At 33.2% G+C, this 24,398-nt stretch overlaps 3 protein-coding genes and 1 non-coding gene across 5 annotated transcripts; 3 read left to right on the top strand and 1 right to left on the bottom strand.

Moving 5' to 3' along the window:
- Window positions 1–934: 934 nt before the first annotated feature.
- Window positions 935–1,836, top strand: hkb (zinc finger transcription factor huckebein). Its single transcript, XM_081977611.1, has 2 exons — window positions 935–1,505; window positions 1,565–1,836. Exons 1-2 carry the CDS (start codon window positions 935–937, stop codon window positions 1,834–1,836), a joined length of 843 nt encoding a protein of 280 aa, XP_081833737.1.
- Window positions 1,837–6,541: 4,705 nt separating this feature from the next.
- TRNAN-GUU (transfer RNA asparagine (anticodon GUU)) lies at window positions 6,542–6,614 on the top strand. Its single transcript has one exon. It is a non-coding gene; the product is annotated as a tRNA-Asn (tRNA).
- Window positions 6,615–8,559: 1,945 nt separating this feature from the next.
- Window positions 8,560–10,351, top strand: LOC145728370 (uncharacterized). Its single transcript, XM_081978551.1, has 6 exons — window positions 8,560–8,901; window positions 8,954–9,235; window positions 9,293–9,620; window positions 9,676–9,788; window positions 9,844–10,064; window positions 10,114–10,351. The coding sequence occupies exons 1-6, from the start codon at window positions 8,625–8,627 to the stop codon at window positions 10,171–10,173; spliced, it is 1,281 nt and encodes a 426-aa protein (XP_081834677.1). The 5' UTR covers window positions 8,560–8,624; the 3' UTR covers window positions 10,174–10,351.
- On the bottom strand, window positions 10,203–24,174 carry Oga (O-GlcNAcase). 2 transcript variants are annotated; one of them, XM_081978549.1, is made up of 17 exons: window positions 23,961–24,173; window positions 23,814–23,865; window positions 23,261–23,757; window positions 22,927–23,208; window positions 22,672–22,872; window positions 22,480–22,622; window positions 22,224–22,419; window positions 19,317–19,543; window positions 19,175–19,251; window positions 18,946–19,117; window positions 18,715–18,889; window positions 17,403–17,456; window positions 17,059–17,144; window positions 11,266–11,517; window positions 11,064–11,204; window positions 10,847–11,003; window positions 10,203–10,779 (listed from the first exon to the last, which is right to left on the bottom strand). In XM_081978549.1, the coding sequence occupies exons 1-17, from the start codon at window positions 24,034–24,036 to the stop codon at window positions 10,649–10,651; spliced, it is 2,919 nt and encodes a 972-aa protein (XP_081834675.1). In that variant the 5' UTR covers window positions 24,037–24,173; the 3' UTR covers window positions 10,203–10,648. The 2 variants fall into 2 exon arrangements, with proteins under 2 accessions (XP_081834675.1, XP_081834676.1); XM_081978550.1 differs by lacking the exon at window positions 17,403–17,456 and having other exon boundaries at window positions 23,961–24,174.
- Between the last annotated feature and the right edge of the window lie 224 nt (window positions 24,175–24,398).

Here is a 24,398-nt window from a genome sequence, read left to right on the forward strand (position 1 = left end):
GTTTACAGCATTAGACCAAATAGAATAAAACAATCAAAACTCCTTAAAATTGAGACTTAACTTTCATTTTCCCTGGCATGTTTTTTAAAGTTGTCATTCTCATTTGTTTTATCAGCGGTAACAGAAAAATCATATCAAAATCAAATTCAGATTGTATTCCAAATCCGTGCCCATTAAAGCCCTAAATCGAAATAATACCCGGCCGATTATAAAAATCGAGCCGTCACAATACTTGATTGAGTGGCTCTCGTGTTCTATTTTTTTGTGATCTCCAGAACTCGAACAATATTCTCTCATTTCCGTAAACGTGGATTCGGAATTTTATAAATCCACAAAGCATATGATTGATCGCGCTGGACACACAATAACAACTAAAATTGTCCCATTTAATATCTATTCAAGTTGTCAAGAATTGCTCGTAGATTGGTTTTTACAGTTTTTGCTCAAATTTAAACTACAATTTGAACCAATCTGAACTTTGTATTCATGTATTCATAACAAAAGCTCTGTCTGCACCATATTCTACATTAATTACCATTCAACTTATAACCACCCCATTAAATTTAATCCCATAACGTACCTGAAATGTCACCATACCCTAACCAGATTACAACTAAATTCGACCACATTTAGAAAAAGACAACCGTAAAAAATTGTAACACTTACATAACAAACAGAAATCCTCTTAAGTCGGTAACTGCCACCCCAAAAAGTCACCCTATGCCGGCCCTTCTCATTCAACCCTCGAAATATCCATTTCATTCAATAATGGAACGATACAGAAGAGGGTTATGGTATTGTTCAGATTATGAGTTACCCCCACTTCACATAAGGACTGCCCACCGAACTGAGGGTTGGGTATATACCAAAATTTTCTTTAAAGTTTTGTTTAGTTAAGACTGGTCAAGAGTAGCAAGTGCAGTCGTGTGACAAAATGTATATTGTCAATAATATGTGCCCTTATAAGTTGAGGCAAGAGCCAGAGAATAAGTGTGCCAGAATATTCAGACCTTGGGATAGTCATGATGTTGGAAAAGACAATATGGCGCAAGATTCTACTATTTCTACTACAACAACTGAAGATGAGGAAGTGAAACATACGGAAGAGACTCTAGAAAAAGAACATTCAACTAAAACTGAGTGCAAAAAGGAAACATGTAGTAAACTAGTTAGCAGATTGCCAAGTGATACTTTTCCTGTACCTCCAGAAGCTTACATTCCAACACCTCCATTACCTTTAGACTACATTCACGACCCATACAACGTTGATTTGATACAAACTAACCTGGCACAGCATCTAGGTCTGCCTCCAAACGACCCTCTGCTTCTAGAATCAATTGCACAAGGCTACGCCTTGGAAGAATACGCTAGAGTGTTGAATCAAGAGCAACAATCTAAACTACTATCAGCCAAAAAACAAAGACCAAAAAAGTACAAATGCCCACACTGCGACGTTGGATTTTCCAATAATGGACAACTAAAAGGACACATCCGAATACACACTGGTAAGTTTTGTTAATTTGCAATTAAATTTGTAGGTACTAAAGTATCAATTTTTGTGCAGGAGAACGTCCGTTTAAATGCGACGAAAAAGAATGCGGAAAAACCTTTACAAGAAACGAGGAACTAACACGACACAAGCGAATCCATTCCGGACTTCGACCGTTTCCATGCAGCCATTGCGGTAAAAGATTCGGTAGAAAAGATCATTTGAAAAAACATTCAAGAACTCATTTTCAACCTAGAGGACTATACGCAGTACCAGTAGTTATGCCTTTTGAGGCATGGGCTTCTGGACAAGCCAGTAATTACCCATTTTTTCCTGTGATGTATTAGGTAGAGTAACATTAACTTGAGTAAAAGACTGAAAGTGTAACGTTGTTAAACGTTATCAATAATTAAACAGTATTAACATTGTAAATTGTGTAAATAGTGTATGTACAGAAAGTTTATTTATTTGTCGATGTGGATTAATTGCAATATATTTTGAGTATGAAATAGTTTTGTTTTTTAGTAAATTTAGTCCAACCTGTAAGGTGGTTTTGGTAAGTATTGAAATTGTAGAAGTAATTTTTTTACATGGTTTACAATGATAATAAATCTGCAGTGAAAGTAATTTCATTCTTACCAGGTAAGTACTACAAAAATTCATTATTTTTACGCTTTTTGACAAAAAATATTGAATTTGTTATTGCATTTGCTTGATATTTTTAATCTGTCTATTTTGTCATTTTTTTAATCTTCTAAATTGCATTTTTCTCTCTTAATAAATAATGGAATGGAATTTAGTGTGACTGCTAAACTTACTGGTTATGTAATTGAATTAAAACTTACTATTTTACAAATTTTCAGCATAATATGCCCCAGGTATTCAAATTTCTTCTTCTTGGTGGTCTACATGATACATGGGTCTTTTTCACTATTCTGAGTACTTTTATGTTTGCTATATGAGTTGTCAATGGTGTTCTGAGCATTCTCCTCTACAGCCATATGTCAAATGTTTCCAGTCTTCTTTCAACATTTTGAATATTTTTATTCTTCTTTCTAGGGATATGTTTTGGCTTTTCAAGATGTCACTCATTTGGTTAAACTGACTGTAGTCTGTGATCTGGTTTATTAATCTTTGTAATGCTTCTAAACTATCTACTATCACCTTGGTATCGTCAGCGTATATTTTGTTATCTATAAAACTTTCGGTCAATTTCAAACAGACCCGGTAGATCTTTGAATCAATTGTGCAGGCAGAATACGTAAATACACTTTGAAAGTTAGCTTCTAATGAAGAACGCAGCTATTATCTTGCTAAATCCATCTTTGGGATACTAAAGGTACTACAATTTCTTGCATTGCCCAAAAAAAAATAGCTCTTTTGGCTACTGATAAACGGCTCATTTGTAAAATTGAGGCAGCAAAATCGCACATTTTCGTTTATTAAAGCTAATTACTTGACAAATATTTGGTATATGAAAGTTTTTATCAGCCTTAATCAGTTCATCAGGAGATACTTTTTCTAAACAGTCAAGAAGACAGTAATAATTTGATTGCAATTTTCAATTACATTATTTCTCTAAACTATGAAGAATTGTTTTAGTTAAAAACAAGATTACTGAAAAATATCAACACATCTGGCTTCTTTTCTTTCAATCACTGTTGATGCAAACGCTCACAAAGTCCGTCAAGCAACGCAATTAATCAAAAGAACGCCTTTAGCTAACAAAACTTTCGGGTAAAGAAAGATACAAGTTAGGAAAAGTTACGGCATCGTTCAATGAACGTTTTACAAATTCACTTCCTCCTAAATGTCGTTTAGAATCCCATTGAGAAACGTTTCAAAAGGTACGGGCCACCCGCTGACTTGTTTTGACTCCCAATTTTCAAATCGGAAGTTAGGATCGATTATTGTCAACACCCTTATTTGAAACGTTTCAAGCTGTGAAGTAATGATTATTGCACTTGGATTTCAACTGTTGTCTAACTATTGCTCGACCGTTAGTGTGGACAGTGTAGTAAAGTGACCGGGACACTTTACTTCCTTTGTGCAATTGTTTGGTAAATTTATGTGCCTCCCGTTTCAACTGATTGTTTCGTTAGGTGTGGGAACTTGACAAATACGTAAGCCCACTGGAAATGTGAAGGATTTCCAAGATTGAATGTAACAAATTTCGTCTGTCTAGACGGAAAATATGGCGTGCTGAGGAAAATGAAAATGCTGGAAAAATGCTCAGCAATGTAAACAGAGGAATATTTCATTAAAGGCATAACCCCAAATTCTACTGGCCTGAAAATGTCCATTAAATTTCGTGAAACTGACTCGAAAGGAACGTGGGAAAAGCTTAAGTGCCTGCAGAGCATCACATAAAACAAACCGAGAATTTTTAAATAAAAGTTTCACCGATTCAATACATTTTTCTTGGTTATCGTTGGATCGAATTGCTAAATCAGGAGCGGCAGCTTGAAAACTTTTCCGCAGAAATCCTAGCTTTAATCAATAAAATTAAGTAGTAATTACCATTCTTATTTCAATTTCAGGTCTGAAGAGAAAATTTGTTCCGCTAATCAAGACGTACAAACTCGTGACCGTCTTAACTGATGAGAATAATAGAAAAAGGCTAATTGCCTCAAGAGAAAGAAATCCCTAGATTTGTTTCTGTCAGAACAGTCGAGAGCGAAAGAATGAATTAAAGCAATTAGCAAACAGTAGGTACTTATTTTCCTTAGATGTAAAATAATTTGCTTAAAGGCTTTATTTTTTATCTGTTTATAATTTGAAACTCAAGTCAGCAAGCCACTGCTAAAATAAATCGTATTCTTTGGAAAAGGATGGGGTGAAACATCGTTTTTTAAAAGCATCTCCTCTCCAATTGAAGCTTTGCCTGAAAGGGGATATACATTTTTAGCAGGAAATTTATCTCCAGGCAAACCACCAGACGGTTGCAGTTTAGAAGAAGAAAAATATTACAACTCTTTAGCATTTTCAAGCGAAACTGAACTTATTTCAGAAAAGGTTTTTCCAAGATTAAATGAAGTTTAAAGTGATTAGAAAATTAAAAGAAAGAACTTGCTCGTGAATGTTTTTTCCAGCGGCTGTTTCCTCAAATTGATTGACTCGATTTTAATGATTCTTTTAACTATTAAAAAGTATTTTATTTCAATCTTAAAATCAGAAGAGTTATTTTGTTTACGTTCAAGATTAGCTGTGATTGGTCTATTTCATATCACACACAGTTGCTGAAAGTCTAGGATTGTGTATTCGTTCAACCGTTGGCAATTGCCTACTTATCCGTTATCTAAACTGTTAAGGAATGAACCAATATCCCTGTAGGAGTAGAAAAACATTTTTTTTTCGCTAACTTTCACCAACTTGAGATATCATGATTGTGGACCCTACGCACCACCAGATTGCATGTCAAAAACCGTAAAAAAACGTTGAAACGTCTGCCCAAGAACCTTTTCCATTTAAACCATAGAAAATGTAGAACACGAAAAGATGGATTGCGTAAGAATTCTCACGAATTGAATGGGATTTTTTAGTAGCAGGTTAGACACAGGTGCGCAATTTTTGGATTGTTTGCACGTAACAATAAAACCTTTTATATGGGGGCGTGCACGTCCAGTCAATGCTTTTCAGTAGTTTTAACTTGTGGACGGACTTGATAAAGTTCACAAGGTTCTATTATGTATAGGTCAGTATTGGTGCTTTGATCAAACACCGATCCATCATTTTTTTTATTTCTGTAGGTTTTCAAAAGAAGACTTACTAGTTAATAAGTTACTTTGAAAGATGATAATAAAATACCTAATAATAATGGTTAAATAATTTCGTTCAAAATATATTGGCTTCCTATAATGTAATTCTTTGCAAACATTCAGCCACACGATAAAACAAATTGATCTCTTTTTATCCGGACCCCACACATATCCTGACGAGTTCAGCCAATAAAAACCATTACCCTAAAATTCGACCTCTTCCTAATTCCATTATTGCACAATGCAAAGCTTCCCTCCATCGTCAAAAGTCGAAAATGGATATCGGTAAAGTAATAAAGCAACATTTTCTGGGGTGTACGTTGTGGTTAGAATGACAAAGGATGATCGAGGCGTCCCGTCGAGATTGCTAAATATCTTGTCAGAGGAAGCGTCTGAACTCGGTGGTGGAAACACGTAAAAGAGACCCTTTTCACGGACGTCCTGCCGATTTATGCAAATTTACTGGTATTTGCGTTTGCAGCTGACTGTTTCTCTCTACTTTTACTGTCCTCGTTGTATTTGAATGGTAAGAAACTCGAACAAATCCTACAATGTTCTTAAAAGTGATTAACTTTGCTATTCAACATTTTCACAGGATCTTCCAATGCTAAAAAATATTTACAATGAGATGAGTATATGGATTATTGAAGCAATTTCCAAATTCAACTTCTTATGGCTTTTAGGGTTAAAATTGTTATAACTTTAATAAAAAACCTTGATTACATTCCACTATTTTGCTTAAGCAGGCATAATCAATACTGCATAACTGATTAAAATCAAACTGACACAAATTTGCGGATAATCAAATAACGACTATACGAGAATGAATGGTGGGTGTGAAAGCAAATAGATACATAAAATATACAATCTGCTTTGGTTCGATGGAGAACTATCAATCCAGCGGGCATTGCTAATTTGGCTTGAATGGTCTAGTTGAATAGTTGAATATTGCATTGGTCAGGAATATGAATTTAGAGACAGTTTGAGTGACTTTTGATAGGTTTAGTAAATCCAATTGTTGTTTGAACTAATTTTTCTTCCATTTCCATTTACATTGACATCATAGTAAGAAAATTGGACAATACCAGAAAAAAAGATGATGAAGTGACTTCTTAGGTGATATCGCATTTACCAAATAGCAACCAATTATTGCCAATACGATTAATTGACCTTTATTGGTAGTTTATCTGTTTTTGCCATAAATAGAATAACTATCAAAACCATGTTTGCGGTTGTACTAGAAGTTAAAAGTACTTCGTTTACGTGTTTGAAAAAATGTATTTTAGAACTCATCGCCTCCGTGGCGCAATGGCTAGCGCGTTCGGCTGTTAACCGAAAGGTTGGTGGTTCGAGCCCACCCGGGGGCGCGACTTTTTTTGTTTACTTTATTTATTGTAATTTTATTGTTCTAATAAGAAAAACCATCCACTTTCTTAAGGTGTTAAAAAAAACATATTTTTTGTAATACAGCCTAGTTTGTATTTATGTTACATCATGTAGGCGGCGTCATCAAAGTAGCATATAGTTCAAAAAGACTCATCATCAAAACTTTATGAATATTAGTAGATAATCCACAATTGCTACCCATCAAAGACTTACTCTAAAAATCTTTAAATTTGGAATTGTTCTACTAAGTATCACTTTTTTAAAATATCAAAAAACGTCACATAAAATCAAAAAACACTGTCTACTTAAACGGACCACAGAAAAAAATTAAGAGAATCGTCAACAAGTGAAATTATTATGAGAGAAGAAAAATCTAAAATTACTTCCTCCGGACAAAATATTTTCCTGTAGGATGTACTTAACTCTGTAAGCGGCTTATATATGGACGGGAATTGTGTACAGCTAACAATTTCCTCGAACTGATTTTTCTCGAAAATAACATAAAATCTTCTTATATTGATACTTACGATCTTCATAGGCAAACTATTCTGTGACATGTTTGTACATTCACTTTAACTGCTCATTACCTTCCTTTACTAGATAATAGAGATCTGAAACTTAAAGCAACACAATTAAATAGCATTAAAAGTCTCTTTGCAAAAACCAACGCCATTCATAAATTGAATTGCGGTTTAGGGACCTTTTATTTCGCGTTTTAGAAACGATAGGCACAATCGAACACGTAGAATGGCCCTTTTGTACGGTCAAATAAAAGTGAGCCATTTTAAATGCAAGTGACTGATTTATTGCGAAATAATATGAGAACAGATATTCGGTGTGGTCTCGATGTTGCGGAATTTCAATACATATACATATCCAACCCATAAATATCGAACTGTCAGTGACATCTTTGTGTCCAAATAGTGACTTGATTGCTTCTGAAACTCTTTGTTAGAAAGCTTAATAACGGCAGTTAACTGAATGAGTTTTTGTCTACAATCTAAAGTATAAGAAAATTTTTGTTTGTTGTAAAGGAAACTTAGGGATGAGAGTCAAAACTACACAGAACGTAAATCATCAAGAAATCAATATAATTTTCATCACTGTAGAGAAAAACCAATGATGATCGGTAAATAATCTTTTACGAGACCTTTTGGATCATATAAAATTTATGGGAATTTGAAATACTTTGGCTGCTATTCTTTCAGAAAATAAAATCCTAGAGTTACACTACTGATTTTGTATTATTCTTTTCTCGACCTATAAAGTCCCTGAAAGGCGTCCCGTGGGTGGCAACTTCATACCGAAAATTTATGTGATTTTTCTGACCACAACCAATTTGATAGCCTTTTACTACATTTCAGTCATTGATTTTACAATGGCCACTTATACTATCAAAACCTCAAAACTAATAATAAAATACGTCACTTTATAAAAAAAATTACTAGGGGTAAATCAAACAGGTTTTTGTGGAACCTCCATTACCATAAACCCGCCCAATATCATTGTGAACGCAAAAAAGAGCAGCCAGAAAATATCAAATATAATAGGCTTTCATAAAGATTTTCAAGACAAGATTCCTTCTTAGCCTTAATAAAACATGGTCAAGAAGGGCGTAACAGATTTAGCAAGGTTGCATATTATCTTTGATGCAAGATTTATGATGGTTGAAATTTTTCAATAAATATTATCAAATGGCGTGGAAGTGATTTATTGCTTTCTACCCAACAGTCAAAATTTCCCATTAATTTGCTTATTAACAGGGCAATTCAAAATTACGAGTATCAGCACTGTTTTAAATTGAAATCATGGCGGAAATCTATTTGGCACAAAATAGATTGCGTGCGGTATCAATTTCACCTAGGCAGCGGCGGTTTCTATGGAAATTAAATAAACCTTTATGCGGTCACCCTTTTCAAACAACGTAGAATGTCAGAGTTTCATGGTTATAATAAATTTCAAATTAAGTAGTGACCAAATTAAACTGGATAATGTCTTCTTTTGAGATAATATCCGATTTTTCCAAAGCTAACTTAACCGACATCCCCGAAACTGTCTTGGAGATGGTTAATTTAAAAATGCTTTTCCTTGAAAGAAACTCCTTGGTCAAGTTACCAGAAAACTTTTTTTACAGACTACCCAATTTAATGTGGCTGGATTTACGTAATAATCAACTAGAAGAACTACCGAAGAGTATTGCACATCATAAACACTTGGAACACTTGCTGCTCACCAATAACAATATACAAAAATTACCTAATGAACTTGGTAAGTTAACTCTGTTTTTATAAAATAGTTTACAAAACAGTCATGTTTGCAGGTTTGGTAATTAACTTGAAAGCCCTTCAAGTTGCTGACAACCCTTTGATATACCCTCCAAAAAAAATTGTACAGCAAGGCACTAAGATGATAAAAAACTTTCTTAAAGAACAGTACGAAGTGGAATGTGCTATGAAAGTAGAGGCAGAACGTCATCAAGCTCTAGAACTACAAAAACATGATGAACAGCAGGAAGAAAAGCTTATTAGGGTCCATGAGGAAGTTTCTGACAACTTCTCTTTAGATAGAAGCGTTAAAGTGTCCAGACAGAACTTTTCTAGCGGTGTGTATTTTTTTTAGCAACCTGTGCATCTAACTAACGCAATTTTTGATGTTGCAGTTAATAAGTTTACTCATCCAAACCAAAAAAAACCTAAAACTGTGGACAAGACAACTGAGTATTGGCAGCAGAAACTGTCTGACCTAAATGGACTAAATCCCACCTTGCAAGTGAAAAAAATTGGTAATATTAACAAATCAGGAGAAGGAATGAAAATTGTCCACAACGTTAGCAAGAGCAATTCAAAAATCTCGTTAAAGTCCTACTTCCAGAAACCTAGTGGCAAAACCAATTTGGAGCGAATTCCTGAAAACGTACTAAAAGAAGGATGGTTAAACAAACTTAGAATTTTACTCAACGATCAAGAACGAATTTTACAACAAGAACGGTAACTTTAACAATGTTCTGGCGCTAACATAAATTAATTTGTGAAAGTATTAAAGCAATTTGCGGGTACTATCTGCTTGGCGTCAAAAAAGACCCAACACCCCAAAAACCTTCTACGACAGTGATGCAGTAAGTCGTACATCGGAAGCACCATACGCAACTTATCCAGGTGATAAGGCCCAAACAAATATCAAGTTGTTAGTGAACTCATTATTTTAATTTAGAATACGCAAGAATTCCGAGCAGGAGCGACCTAACATCCCAATTACAGTCGTTTCTGAAAGCGGCAAGTGTGGTTAATGACAAGCCTAAGCAGTCAACTCCAATAAATCTAGATAAAGTGATTAACGATTTAATGGAGCAACTGAAGGAAATGGAAACACATTACAATGACAGCAGGTCGCCACGAAGTGAAATGGAACATGCAGGAAAGCAAATTCAAACAGTAAGATTTTTTTTAGCATTATATAAGATGAGAAGAGATGTTCTTTCAGATTGTCGACATCCACAAAAAGCTACTCCAGCTTAAATCAGCCAACGACTATCTGCAGTAACGTGGATACAAAATAAAACCAAATTTCAGTTCAATTAATATTGTTTTTTTATGTAATATGGATTTTATACAATTTAACCAAAAAAAATTCATAACTATACCTTACTTTATGTGCGTGATGTATTGCTACTATATGCTACATAATATCAAAGAAATTGAAAAATAAATTATCAGAAAAATAGGGTAAATTTTTATATAAACACTTTTAGTTTATAAGTATTTCCTAAAAAAAGTCATTAAACCAAATCAGATTTAGACCGTAAATCAAATATTAAAGACCTAAATTGTGCTAGAGATAAGTAACTCGGAAAAAAGCCTGTTATTGCAGCGAGCTATACATCACAATTAATATCAGCTGATATTAATGTTTGATACCTTATCAATATAATTTTTCTATGTCGAGATACATTATCGTAAGTGGTAGTGGATTTTATTAGAAAAAGATTGCATCAGTCAAAGTAAAAAATTAAAAAAATTTAAAAAGTTCTACCCATCACAATTTTGCCTTTTATCGCTTCGTGGGTGTTTTCCACAAAACCGAGTTTCCCATAAAAGGCGTGCGTGTATATGTCTTTGGCATTCATTACGACATGCACGCCAAAGAATCCTAGAAAAGAGCAAAAATATAATTGATTATTAGACAAAATAAAATGTATACTAGCAGAAATTCTTACCATTTGCTCTTAAAGCTGCCAAGAGACATGTAACTAGCCTTTTACTAACCGACTGGTCCAAAACTGAAGGTAAAAGACTACAAATCATACTAGAAGGGTGAGTGGGACTACTGACGTAAACTTCAGTGCTAAAATTGTGGAAATGTGATATAGAGTCCTGAAAAAAATCAAGAAAAATAAATAATTATAAGCGAAGCTTAATAACCATTCAACTAACTTGAACTGTTTTATTGGCATTTTGAGCAAGGTTTTCAGGATATTTTTGACACATCTCTGGTATCCAAGCGATTTCTTGTTTGCTTCTGAATTTTCGATAGTCAGGCGCTGCACAAGCGTATCCAACCACACCAGTTTCGTCCTAAAACATCATTTCTGTTAGAACAATTCGTTGGAAAACAAACAGGTGGAATAACTTTAACCTCAACAACAAAACAAAACTCCGGATGTAAGGTGAGATAAGGACCGACTATCCTATCAGCGTGTATGTTTTTCAGTTCTGGCACCAAAGGACTTGGATCTTCTAAACCGTCTTTACAAGTCTTTGTGCACACAATGTAGACTTGCTCTTCATCGCCGGGGACGTACGGTCTTATAGTAAAAATCCTCGGGGATGGCACATCCGGTACTTTATACACGAATAGATCATTTCCAGAGTCTACTGGAATCAATCTCTAAAAATTTGGTACATTTTTTTAATTACGCAGATCCATCGTTTGTCATCATATGTCGGACATAATTCCGTTTTTACTTTTTACTAAAATTTTAACAGTATTATCTGCTTTTCAGATCAGTGGCGTAGATTTTATTATTGTCATCAAATACGTTGCGTTAGTGTGAAATTAATAACTCTGAAGGAGTCTGTTTAAGGGTCAACTTATACAGTCAAAGCCCAATTCGTAGTTAATTCTTCGAACTGTAGAAATCGTGGATTTAAAACCTCAGTTTAACCTGTAAAAGTGATCTTCGTCTTATACTACCCAACTAGCAAACTTGTTTTAAAATTGGAAGTTTTGGTGACAAAAATATTTTATTACCATTATGTAAAAGTTTTCCTGTGATTTATATATTTTATAAAAGGTTCACCTGGAACTAAATTGTGTTGGCTTAAAATCTACATTATAAAATTATTACCACCACATTTCCATGACAAATATTATGGTTATCTAATAAAACTATTATTATAAAATCGCAAAAGAACTTATAGCTACTTTACTTGCACCACTATAAAACATTTCAGCTAACTTTCTCGAAATTGTTGCAATAATATTTTATAAAGGACATTGTGTGATTGTCTAACTTTGCTATACAATTATTTTATAATTTATCTCGACGTTTTTATAGAATTATTTTATTTGGCAGTCGTTTAGTATAGTTTCATAACTGTTTCATTGTTGTTTTATAAGCGTGTTGTGTTGTTAACCTGACATTGCTTTAAAATTATTTTATACGTATTTTATTTGCCGCTTTAATTAAAATATTCTATTAAGATGTTCACTATAACAATTTTTCTGAACGTTATTGTACACTAAAATGTGTTATGTTAAATAAATTATTTTGTATTTGTGTAAATAATTTATAGCTGAACACAATTTATCTTAGTAAGTACGTGGTAAAAAATATAATATATAATATTAAAATGATATACTTTATTATGAAGCTGAAAATGAAAAAATCAAACTGGAAAAAAATTAAAAAAAGTGGAGCGTTTCGCAGAAAAGTAAAACTGCGTTATGAAAGTATTATGCATAATAAAAGCTTTTATTTTGCAAGGAAGAATAGCACTCAAGGGATTGCAGTAGCTGATAATAGTGATAATGAAGCACTTCCATCTTGCAGTGCCCAAATATTTGAAAAAAATAATAATTATATAGTATGTTTACACATTTATTCAGACAAATTTAGAGGTTAGGTTTATCGTTTGGCGGGTTTTTTAGTTGCCTATGCCTAACATTTTAAAACCAAATTACGACACTTTTGTCGTGTAGAGCTACCTGAACTCCGTTATAAAATAAATCTCCCTCCATTTATTTTTATTAAGATTGCTTTAACACATTCTCAAGACTTCGTACTCCTAGGTTATGTTGTATTATTATTACTGTTTTTTCTATAAAACAGAGTAATAGGCCGAACAGGGCCGTATCCAGTGTTCTCGTATCGCCATCTCAAAACTTTCAAATATGAAAAAAAGCAAACAAAAATAAGATGACGATATGAAATTGATGGCAGGCAAATATTTTGAATATGCCGTTTGCTTTTTATTTTTACTATTACAATTACAGCTGCTTTATGTAATGGGAAAATGCTTTTTATTATACTTCTTTGAAAACCCTCTATATTTTCATTTCTATTAGGACAACGCGTTTTTCTGTGCGCCCGCACGGATTTTTTTTGCGCTGAATTAAAATGCTGAGTAAAATGGCTTTAAAATAGAAACGTACAGCACAATATATTAAATTTAAGACAATTTATAAGCCGACAAATATTTAGCACAAACCTGCATTATCATTTAATATGTAAATGCTGGAATATTTTGATATATTTCCGAAGTATTTTTTGAATTTTTATAGACATTGCCTGACAGTGATAACTTACCACAATTAAATCACCTTTGAACTACTTTAAAACAGTCATAGAAATGGTCAATTAGATGTCAGTCATTCCCAACAATTATATTAAAATATACTCAGGAGATAATTCCGATATTCCAGAATACATCTTAAAACAAGTGGCACAGTCAAACGCAAATTTACTGCCAGAGAAATCTAGGGCGAAATATGAACAAGAATATCATTTTTAAGTCTTTTTTTCTTAAGTCTGGTTTTTATGCCTTCGTTTTTAAAGAAGTATAATGAAAATTATTCTTCATAATTAATCCAAAAATAGGTTTTCCGTGCTTTGCGTGACTTCCGGTGTTCGGCTTCGCCTCACATCTGAATTGGTCATACGTGAACGGAAAAACCCTTATTTTTGTACTCCTAATGAAATATACTATTTTGTAATTGAAAATGTACTTTACAGAACGATTGTTCATGGCGGATTTTCTTTTTTATTTGCAAAGTCAATTCGTTAAGATTCGCAATTTCCATCGCCAATGACATTGAAAAAGCAAGATATTGCAATTGAAAAAAAGCGAGTGCCAGACCTGCGTTATGGGTTCCGCTTCTCTGTTCTGTGACATCTTTGTTTTATTATCATTTTATAAATGTTGCTTGTTTACTAATTTGTCACAGAAAAGCTACGTTGTGTGCATAACTGTTTTATAAAATGGAGCCATTTTGTTTTAATAGTTTAAGGGGTTATAAATAAAAAATATTAAATAAAACTAATAAACACACATGGTTTCTACTGTTTTTGAAGATGAAACGATAACTTAATAAGAAAGTGTTGATAAAATTATTATCACTTATTTTTTGTTGAAAAATAAATTTAAAAACCTAACCTCTAATTTTACAATATTGCTAAGAAAATTATTAAACTAACATTGTCGTGAGGCCCGATAAAAATCTGTCACAAACATAATATATGATTCACAGAAAAATTTCGTTCGCACTGTAAAAGAGGGTAAGCACTACGCGAAAGCACTCACATCATGAGTTGAGAGTTTATCAGTATGGCGTCTGTATGTAAAACGGACCTGGTCCCCATCTTGGCTTCCATGTTCGTGATTCCTTTTAGTAGATAAACAGAAAGCGTTTATAATGCAAAAATTATTTTGCAGCTATCTTAATACATTTTAAAAACAAAACCGTTTCATTAAAGTAAATTCACTACACACATCGGTTTTATAACGACTGTCAAATAAACTTGTATAAAACTGTTAAAAAGCAATTACATTATTGTTTTAGAGTTCCTGCTGTATAGCAGTGGCTGTGGAAACTACAAAAACTGTTCTATAGAAGTCGCAGTTAAGATTTTATAGTGGTATTAATAATGTTTATATATGTATTTTATAAGCTATTTGGAGTTAATTTTGCAGCTTTTATTCAATCACAATGTTTTATAAGGTGGTGCCAATTTTGCGTTTATAAGTATCGAGTAGTTGTTTTTAAAATGTTCATAAGCTTATGCTGTTTTATAAGAAAACGTTGCCGCAATTCTAATAAAACAAAAAATTGCTAGTTGGGTAAAAGAACTAAAACATGTTCGTGCCCCTCGAATTGGCAGTAAAACTTTGCAAAAATCATGCCAATGACAAATTTATCTTAAAACGAATCACCTTCAACTTAACTGTTAACAAGATTTACAATAGCAACCAACAGTACTGTAAATATCACTGTAAATATTAAATAGAACGTAAAATTAAATTTTTTTTTACTCATGTTACACAATTTGATAGTATATTCTATCAGGGACAGAAAGACCAAACGATAACCCTTTTCATTATTTTGTAATAAATATGAGATTATACAGGGTAATTCAAATTCGACCCTCACCATTGGGATCTCGGAAACTATAAGAGATACGAGAAAGTTTAAATTGGGGCAAAGTTGCGCAATGTAAAGCTCAACCAAATGCAGTTTTAAAAATTTCGATTTTCCGAGTACTTCCGAAGATATCCGAAAAAAACTGAAAATTTGATTTTTTGTTTTTATTTATTTCTAATCTTATTTGAAGAGATATTCCACTACTAAAAGCACCTTTTCATTGCCACTTTTTCTCAGCTATTCGATGATGGATTCAAATTTGCCACACGACGTTTCGTTTTTTGGCAGCCATCATCAACTTTCTTTTTTCTTATGGGCGCTATATTGGATTTTTAGCCCACCAAATAGTACGTTTTATTCTGATTTTAGTGATGTATAATAACTTATGATTTGCTTCATAAATAACAAAATAATTCAATAAAAACTATTTTTACTTTAGTTATTGGCTTTGAGTTAATGGGCCGTTTTATAAAATGTCATTATTTGACAGTACTTGTCAAACACTATAATTCGGACGATCATTAGAGCTTTTAGAGATTTTACCTTAGTTAGCTTTGAGTTAATGAGACGTTTTATGAAGATTACTTGGTAGTACTTGTCACACGCAATTGGCCTGAACATACTTAGTCACAAAGGTGTACACGTGACTTAAACCGGTTTATTCACTCGAACAGCTTAGGCCACTCGCTACGCTTGTGGACCTAGTTGTTCTTTTCGTGAATAAAAAATGGTTTAAGTCACTTGCTGTATAAATAACTATTAAATCACTCTGAATGACATTCGTCTATTTACAGATGTAAACAAACAAACATCAATGTTACATCTACGGGGCGCGGTGCAAATTTAATAGAACTGTAATTTTAGTTTTTTTTTTAATATAAAAAGTCGAAATTTAATAAAATACTGTATAAGGCACGTGACTTAAACCGGTTTATTCACTCGAATAAATATGAATGAATAAAAAATGGTTTGTCACTTACTGTATAAATAACTATAAACTTGCACTTAACATTATAAAAAATTGAAATTTGGCAAAAAATGAAGTTCCTAAAATGATGATCTTTCTCTTGGAAACATAAATAAGCCTTTTAAGTTAGAGATAATGCTAACAAATCTCTTGTTCTGATTAACCTAAATAGTTCAGCAATGCTTGTATAATAATAACATTTTCTGCGGGGATTTCTTTTCTAGATACATTTTTAACTATGATGCTCTAATGATCGTCCGAATTATCGTGTTTGACAAGTACTGTCAAATAATGACATTTTTTAAAACGGTCCATTAACTCAAAGCCAATAACTAAAGTAAAAATAGTTTTTATTGAATTATTTTGTTATTTATGAAGCAAATCATAAGTTATTATACATCATTAAAATCAGAATAAAACGTACTATTTGGTGGGCTAAAAATCCAATATGGCGCCCATAAGAAAAAAGAAAGTTGATGATGACTGACAGAAAACGAAACGTCGTGTGGCAAATTTGAATCCATCATCGAATAGCTAGGAAAAAGTGGCAATGAAAAGATGCTTTTAGTTTTGGGATATCTCTTCAAATAAGGTTAGAAATAAATAAAAACAAAAAATCAAATTTTCAGTTTTTTTCGGATATCTTCGGAAGTACTCGGAAAATCAAAATTTTTAAAACAGCATTTGGTTGAGCTTTATATTGCGCAACTTTGCCCCAATTTAAACTTTCTCGTATCTCTTATGGTTTCTGAGATCCCAATGGTGAGGGTCGAATTTGAATTACCCTGTATATGGTGAATAAAACTATGAATATGACTAACCTGTAGATCTGCAGTTAGTCCTCCCCGAAAGACCCAAGGTTCTTGTTCGCCAGACATAAAAGCCTCTTTCCATCCTTTTGAAAACCCTAGAGAAAACCAACATTAAAAAAATCAGAACTAGCTGTCACGCAGTACTTCGCAGATTTGCATTTACCCTCTAAGTGCTTTACGCCTCAAGCATGAAATTTTACTTTGACCCGCTATTACAAACTACGCAAATTCTACACCACAAATTAATGAATTAAAACAATTTTTTGCAAAGCGTTACTTATTTACGCCAAAAAGCTGCTAATTTTACGCAAAACTAGAACCTCTTTTTGGCTTCATATACTAATTGGACGTACATGTGTAGGTGCCCTGGGTGTAAGACGGCATCGACGAAGGAAACTGGCCATTGCCTTGGGAAACAATAAAGACAAGGTTAATTTATATTCTTGCATTTCATATAAATTCTACGGGGTTGACCGAAAAATTAAATATTCAGTCACCCTTTTTGTACGTTGCTAATGTGTACAGGCACAGTCTCATATTTTACTCATAAAATTACTGATCCTGAGACAGTTCATACATTTATTATAACTTTTTAACATAGTAAATTGTTTACATGCATAAAAAGCTGAGACACACTGTACAAGACAAAACATTATTCAAAGTATAAAAAGCCTGAAAATAAAATATGTAAAATCGCAAAGAGTATATACAGTGCGTTTTTTTTAACGCGCAACATAGGATTTTACGTGTTAAATTTTTAAGCCCATGTTAGACCATGTTATTTTGGAACTACAAGTATAAAACTTGACGGGTGTGTCTTTAGTACCCTGAAGCTTAAGTAAGTCTACCAATTTGGTCTAAAAAGTGATTTAAAACTGGAAAAAAATCATTTTTTTCGAAAAGATTTTATCCTTTCATACTCCCTGTATGCATTGTTGTTCCTTGTTGTTTTTGATACTGGCAGGGCAGGTAGCAGGTGAAGTTACTTATTTTGACTGCATCACGACCCGACATCTTTTAAACGTCAAAAGGGCATTTTATGATTGTTTGGAATATACTGTTTGGCTTCAAACGGAGGTCAATTTGAACAATTCACCTATAAAAATACTTCTTTTGTTCTTAACTTCCTTGATATAAAGTTAATGATCACCCTGTTTTACTTTCTACGCCAAATTTTACCTGCTACCTGCCCTGCCAGTATCAAAAACAACAAAGAACAACAATGCATACAGGGAGTATGAAACGATAAAACCTTTTCGAAAAAAGATGATTTTTTGCAAGTTTTTTAACACTTTTTAGGCCGAATTGGTAAATTTACGTAAGCTTCAGGGTACGAAATAGCCACCCGTCAAGTTTTATACTTGTAGTTCCAAAATAACATGGTCTAACATGGGCTTAAAAATTTAACACGTGAAATCCTATGTTGCGCGTTAAAAAAAACGAACTGTATATGCAGGTACAAAACATTTTATAAAAACCTGATATACTTTTGAACTTGCCACTTTCTAGATACAACAAAACGCATAAACTTACGCAATGCAAAAAACAAAATTTTTGCCGCTCAATTTAGAATTATGACGCAACTAATTTGAACCTACGCAAACGCAAATTGAAAGTAGCAAGTTACAAACGTCAAAATACGCAAACACTAATAATTTGACTTACCTAACCATTTGACGTAAGAGTTTAACAACGATATAACATTCCGTATATCCCAAACGTAGGAATATAGATCGTACAACATTTCCCGGTTGTTGCACGTTAACATGTGCTCAAACAGTCTTTTCACAGCCAGCGTCATTTCGTTCATTTTATCGGCTCTAGAAAACCATTCCTGCACCTACAATTTGATTTTTCCCACTTGCTTCCATTTACTTAAAAAAATGCAAAACGTACTTCTGGATTGGTTTTGTCGTTTTTTTGATTGGCTGATATAACTACGTGGGCGTTGGATTTCAACCATTGGAATTCTTGCAAGAGTTGCAAGCCTTGATTACCGTGCTCGAACGGTAGATAAAATAAGTCGCACAGCAAAGCTAAATCATCGTAAGTAAGATCACTATCTTTCCTGTTAATCAACCAAAAAAATCAATCAATCAGAATGTTGAGGTGTTTATTAACTTACTTGTCTTTCTCACAAGGATTCTCTACAATCATTTGATTCGGATCGTTGGGTTCCACTTGCATAGATCCACTAGATGTCTACAAAAACCGAACTCGCAGCAAAAAATGTAAATAAAAAATTATTAATCAGAAAATCTACTTACCGAATTTTCACTCATAGCAACATCTTCACTAGAACCGTCTACAGTTTTACTACCGTGAGCTGGTGATATGTTGGGGGTGCTATTACAATCCATTGGTTCAGAAGGACTCAGACTAGAATCATCTCTTAGACTAATATCGGTGTTCATGACGTTATCCTCCTTTGTGACGTCTTTTGGATCTTCTTGCATAGCATCACCGTTAGTGGGAGGTTCACCATTTGATTTTACTAGTAAAGAGGATATATTTCTACCAAATGGTCAAAATAACTGGCGTAAGGATTAAATAATGGATATTTTGAGCCAAAAACGGTGTTTATACAATAAGAAATTTGAAAAATAAAAAAAAATGGCGCCAAAATTAAGAAATGTAATTTTTCCATCAAAAATCGTATTTTTATAAAATGAAAAGGAGGAAAAATTAAGCTGAGACCATAACTTTAGAGAATACAATGGGGGAGGTCTCCAATGTATTTTTCATTAAAAAAAACTAAAAAATAGTACTTGCAATTTTTTTATTAAGTAAGTATTGAAAAACTATAATGTTTAAAAAGCCCACTAGTATGACGTTGTAAGTTATTGACCAATAAACTACAAGAGATTGTCTTGTAAAGAAGAAGGAAACAATCGCATATTCATTGCTCCTTACCGCATTCGTTTTCAGGCTCCATGGAGCAAGCAGAGAAAATGTGATGTCACAATCATGTAATATGACAGTTGATCAAATTATGGTTTTGGCTGTGATCGCTCCATGGAGCGTGAAAACAAATACGGCCATGAAATGACTGCCCTCTGATGGCAAAATTCTCTAAAAAGCTTTGTCCAACCTGTCAAAACGTGACTTCTAACAGTTCCGTTGGCATGTAGTTTATAATGTGTTCTATGGAAATAATACAGCAATGTTCTAGTTTTGAACCTAAACTTGAATTTTTTGAAAACTAATCGAAACACGAAAAGTTTCTTAAAAACGTGAGCAACTTTTAGTTAAAATTTGAAAAACATTATATTCTCACACTCATATTTTTACTCTAAACTATAAACACTAATTGTTTAATACGAGGGGTAGATCGCCGAAGTATTTTAGTGTACACCCTCTTTTGAGGTATTACAAAGCATTACAAGGTATTTTTAAGGTATTTATAAAGCATTTCATTTTGAAGCATTTACTGTATATTTCAAAATGGTTTGCGATATTTTCATTGGAATACATTGTAATAGACGATATAGTGTATCAATATAACAAAATTGACCGCACATGTAATTATTATGGTAAAATCTTTGTTACATGATATTAAGTTGAAACAATATTCTTTACAAATTATTATAATAATTTACCGATTTTTTAACATTTAAACTACATTTTTAAGGTCACGTGACTGTTTTTGATAGGTGTCAACTGAACATTACAGTGTTGCAAACTCTAAAATTGCATAATCAAAGTCACCTGATGTGTCTCTTACAATTTCAGCTTTTACAACTGTCTAAAATAGTCTAAATTTAATTTACCAAGTTTTTAAAGTGTAAACCACATTTTAACGGTCACGTGATTAATTTTGACAGATATCAACTGGTCTTTATAGTGGTGGGCAAGCTCAGAATTGCATTATAAACGTCAAGTGACGTGTACTTTGCAATTTAATTTTTTACAACTATCCAAATTTTATTTATCAATTATCCAAAGTTTAAATTGCATTTTGGAGGTCACGACTGTTTTTGACAATGTCAACTGGTCTTTACAGTGTTGCAATCTCAAAAAGTGAATTATCCAAGTCACGTGACACGTACTTTGCAATTTAAGTTTTTACAACTGTCTAAGTTTTATGTATCAATTTTCCAAAGTTTAAACTGCGTTTTGAAGGATACGTCACTGTTTTTGACAATGTCAACTATTCTTTACAGTGTTGCAAGCTCAAAAATCGAATCATCAAAGTCACGTGACAGTGTCTTTATTTGACACCTGCTAACTTGGTTACTATGACAGTTGTTAGAAGATTCGTTTAAACGTCAAAATATAACCCGTAATTTTAGACAATCGTACAAGAAATATTTTTGTTACCTTAGAAAATCAATTTTAAGCTTTCGGCACAAAATCAAAAATTTGGAAAAACCTTTAGTTACGTTGTCACTTAACCTAACCTAAAAACTGTAACGTAACTTTTAAAAAAATTAATTTTATAAACTTTTGAGTCTTCAAAATTTGGAAAAGCAATCAGGTAACCTGAGGAAGTCATTTTTTTTTAATCATTAATCTTTATGAGGGTCAAAATGTCATGTACAAATTGTAAAAGCAGATATGCTACTTAATTAATATGACCTAAAAACTGCCACGTGGCGAAAAAAAAATTTCAAGGGTATATTTCATCCAGGTTTATCATTGTCCTTATCATTTGGCCTTATAACTAAATTTAAGAATGCCACAAATGTGTAGGTGTACATTGGAAGGCATTCTGAGGCAGTTTAAATATTTTAAAGGCATTTCAAGGTATTTTTTATGCAAAAAGGCATTTTGGTGTACAAAATTATCGGCGGTCTACCCCTCGGTTTATTCTGTTTTCTAAATCCATCAATCTGTTAAGCAATATATTTCTACCAGAATGAGGAAAGAGAGGGCAAAAAGAAAAGCGTAAAAACTTGCTAATGAAGTCATATTTTTTTCGCCAAAAATGCTATGTCTACCATATTAAAATAAGGAAAAATTAAAAAGCCAAAAATGTCCGTCAAAAATGACTTGAACTTTTCAAGCTTTGACAACACAAAGCTTGAAAATTGATTTTTAGTAAAATTGTAATTTTGCTGGCCCTGATGGCCCATGAAGGAGAGGTCAACAAGATCAATTAAATTAATTTAAGAAAAAAAGAGCAACAACACACAAATAATTGCAGATTTAAATTAATCAAAACACTTACTTACCCTTAACAGGTTTGATCACAACTCCTTCTAGTACTGTAATACTCTTTGTTTTCTTCTCATCTAAAGGTATGGGTACTGGTACTGGAGTTATAGGATTAGGGATTGAATCATTGGTCACTACTTTAGTGTCAGAGACCAAGGAATTCATCACAGGTCCTGGAGCTGGGTTCATTAAACTCTCAGCTCCTGACGGTACCTAAAAGTAAACCAACATTGCCCTGATTAAATTAAATGAAATCTTTGGTGAGTATCTTACTGTGCTGCAAACCTCAGCTAATGCTTGTAACTGATTGGCAGACACTACCGGCTGTACAGTACCACTGGATGATGTCAGTGTTGTTGTACCAGCAGTTAGAGACATACAGGTATTGATTGATGGTATAATAGGGACTGGAACAACTACAAACCAAATTAATCACAAGTAATTTAGGAAGTGTTACATTTTTACCAGAAATAGCAGGCTGTGGTTTTGCTATAGGTCCCCAGGCAGCTTTGTGCTTAGAAAACTCAGGCAACCACTCATTAATTGCATTCCTCAATGCATGTTTTGGGTGATACATGTTTGGTGAAAGTGAAGCTGGTACATCTTCACCAGACAAACCATCTTCAGTCTCAGTTTCTAATTTAATATCAGCAGAAACACTGTCATCTAAAGGCCAAATTTTTTGTGCTTTAATAAAATTTAACATAAATATAAGCTCACTTATTGTAAGGTCTCTTTGACCATCAACACTGCATCTTGACCACTGGGCTAGAGTATGGATTGCAATAAAGTTAGCCCCATATTCACAATTAGGGTTTGTAACAACCCCTCTTAGCTTCGGAATCAAGTCTGGTGATCTACCAGAATAAGGTCCCAAAAAGACTCTTTTCTGGTCATAATCATTAGCATGCAAATTGTCCCAGATAACTGGAGGTCTCCTTAAAACTTCAGTTATTTCTTGTATATTTTCTTTACTTAAATGTCTAGAAATTACTTTGCTGCCTAAAAACACAACTAATAAAACTCTGAATTATACAAGAGTTATTTAGTTTACCAGTCCACATAATATCAATTTCTTGTGCTAATTTAGACCCTAAAGTGTTCAGATATTCAGAACTAGTAACATTTGGCACAGCTCTAGTTGAACAATACTGAGTGGGACATAGCAAAAATTTAGGTTGACCCAAATGCTGATAAACCTCATTGGTAACAGACACTTGGGCTTGGGCAAAAGACTGAAACACCTCTTTATCTGCTTCAGACATTTCAGGTTCAATATCATCAAAAAGTAAAGCAAAAGCAGTGCATCCAAACTGAGACACTTGCTCCAGTTTTCTTTTTAAAGTTCCTATTTCTTTTTGACCTGAATATGTAATATCCAAGCCAGGTGAGAGAGCATAGTAGAAAACAATGTTTTGGTCTTTTGCTGCTTGTATTAACCCTGTTAAATGTTCAGCTTCTTCCACAGTGTACAGTTCTCTCCAGTAAGCTCTGTGTTTATAATCATCTTTTGGGGCATAAACATAAGAGTCCATTCCCCATTTTTTCATTCTAAAAAGTAAAGCAGTGATACAAATTTGATTGGGGTTTTATGCAAGTGAATTTACTTTTGAAACAGGTCTTTCCTTTGCTCTGTTGTCCATGGTCGGCCGTAAAATCCTAAAATACAGGTTTTAGTGCAATAAAAGTAGTATGATGAGTGCACAGGGTTAAATGAACTGCCAGTAATTTTCCATTTTACTTTTTATTCCTACCTTCCACTACTCCACAAATAAAATTTCCATTTTTTGCGTCCAAATTATCAGATGCACCAATAGATTTGCACGCCATTTTAAGTCTTTTCACTATAATTTTCAAGAGTGAGAACTTTTAAAAACTTTAAATTAGCCCCAGTTGCAAAACCTTTGCATTTTCCACTTGAAAAAATAGAAAAGTCCAAACTAAAAAAGGTAAATAAAGCTAAAGCTAAACGTCAGAAAAATTATGAAAGCTGTCACTGTCAACCGTCAGAAAAGTGTTAAACATTAGAAAGGATTTAGGTAGGAATGAGCAAAGGATCGATCGATTATTTATCGACAAAGTTTTTGAATGCGTTTGCTCAAGTGTTGTGTGACAGTAACAGTGTAAATTATAAACGTTATCATTTTAAAAACGCCCTGTATAATCTTTATGAAAATTAAATGTTGTTTGTT

Source organism: Ips typographus, linkage group LG4 (assembly GCF_016097725.1).
Source record: "Ips typographus isolate SLU linkage group LG4, UJ_Ityp_2.0, whole genome shotgun sequence".
NCBI classification, from domain to species: Eukaryota; Metazoa; Arthropoda; class Insecta; order Coleoptera; family Curculionidae; genus Ips; species Ips typographus.

Excerpts from the sequence above, each read along its gene's own strand:
- LOC145728370 (XM_081978551.1), top strand. The coding sequence starts at position 8,625 with ATGTCTTCTTTTGAGATAATATCCGATTTTTCCAAAGCTAACTTAACC. Across the intron at positions 8,902-8,953 it reads AAAATTACCTAATGAACTTG|GTTTGGTAATTAACTTGAAA; the intron begins GTAAGTTAACTC and ends TCATGTTTGCAG. Across the intron at positions 10,065-10,113 it reads CAGGAAAGCAAATTCAAACA|ATTGTCGACATCCACAAAAA; the intron begins GTAAGATTTTTT and ends ATGTTCTTTCAG.
- hkb (XM_081977611.1), top strand. The coding sequence starts at position 935 with ATGTATATTGTCAATAATATGTGCCCTTATAAGTTGAGGCAAGAGCCA. Across the intron at positions 1,506-1,564 it reads ACACATCCGAATACACACTG|GAGAACGTCCGTTTAAATGC; the intron begins GTAAGTTTTGTT and ends ATTTTTGTGCAG.
- Oga (XM_081978549.1), bottom strand. The coding sequence starts at position 24,036 with ATGGCGTGCAAATCTATTGGTGCATCTGATAATTTGGACGCAAAAAAT. Across the intron at positions 22,873-22,926 it reads TCAAAGAGACCTTACAATAA|ATGACAGTGTTTCTGCTGAT; the intron begins GTGAGCTTATAT and ends TTTGGCCTTTAG. Across the intron at positions 19,118-19,174 it reads AATCCTTGTGAGAAAGACAA|GAAAGATAGTGATCTTACTT; the intron begins GTAAGTTAATAA and ends GTTGATTAACAG.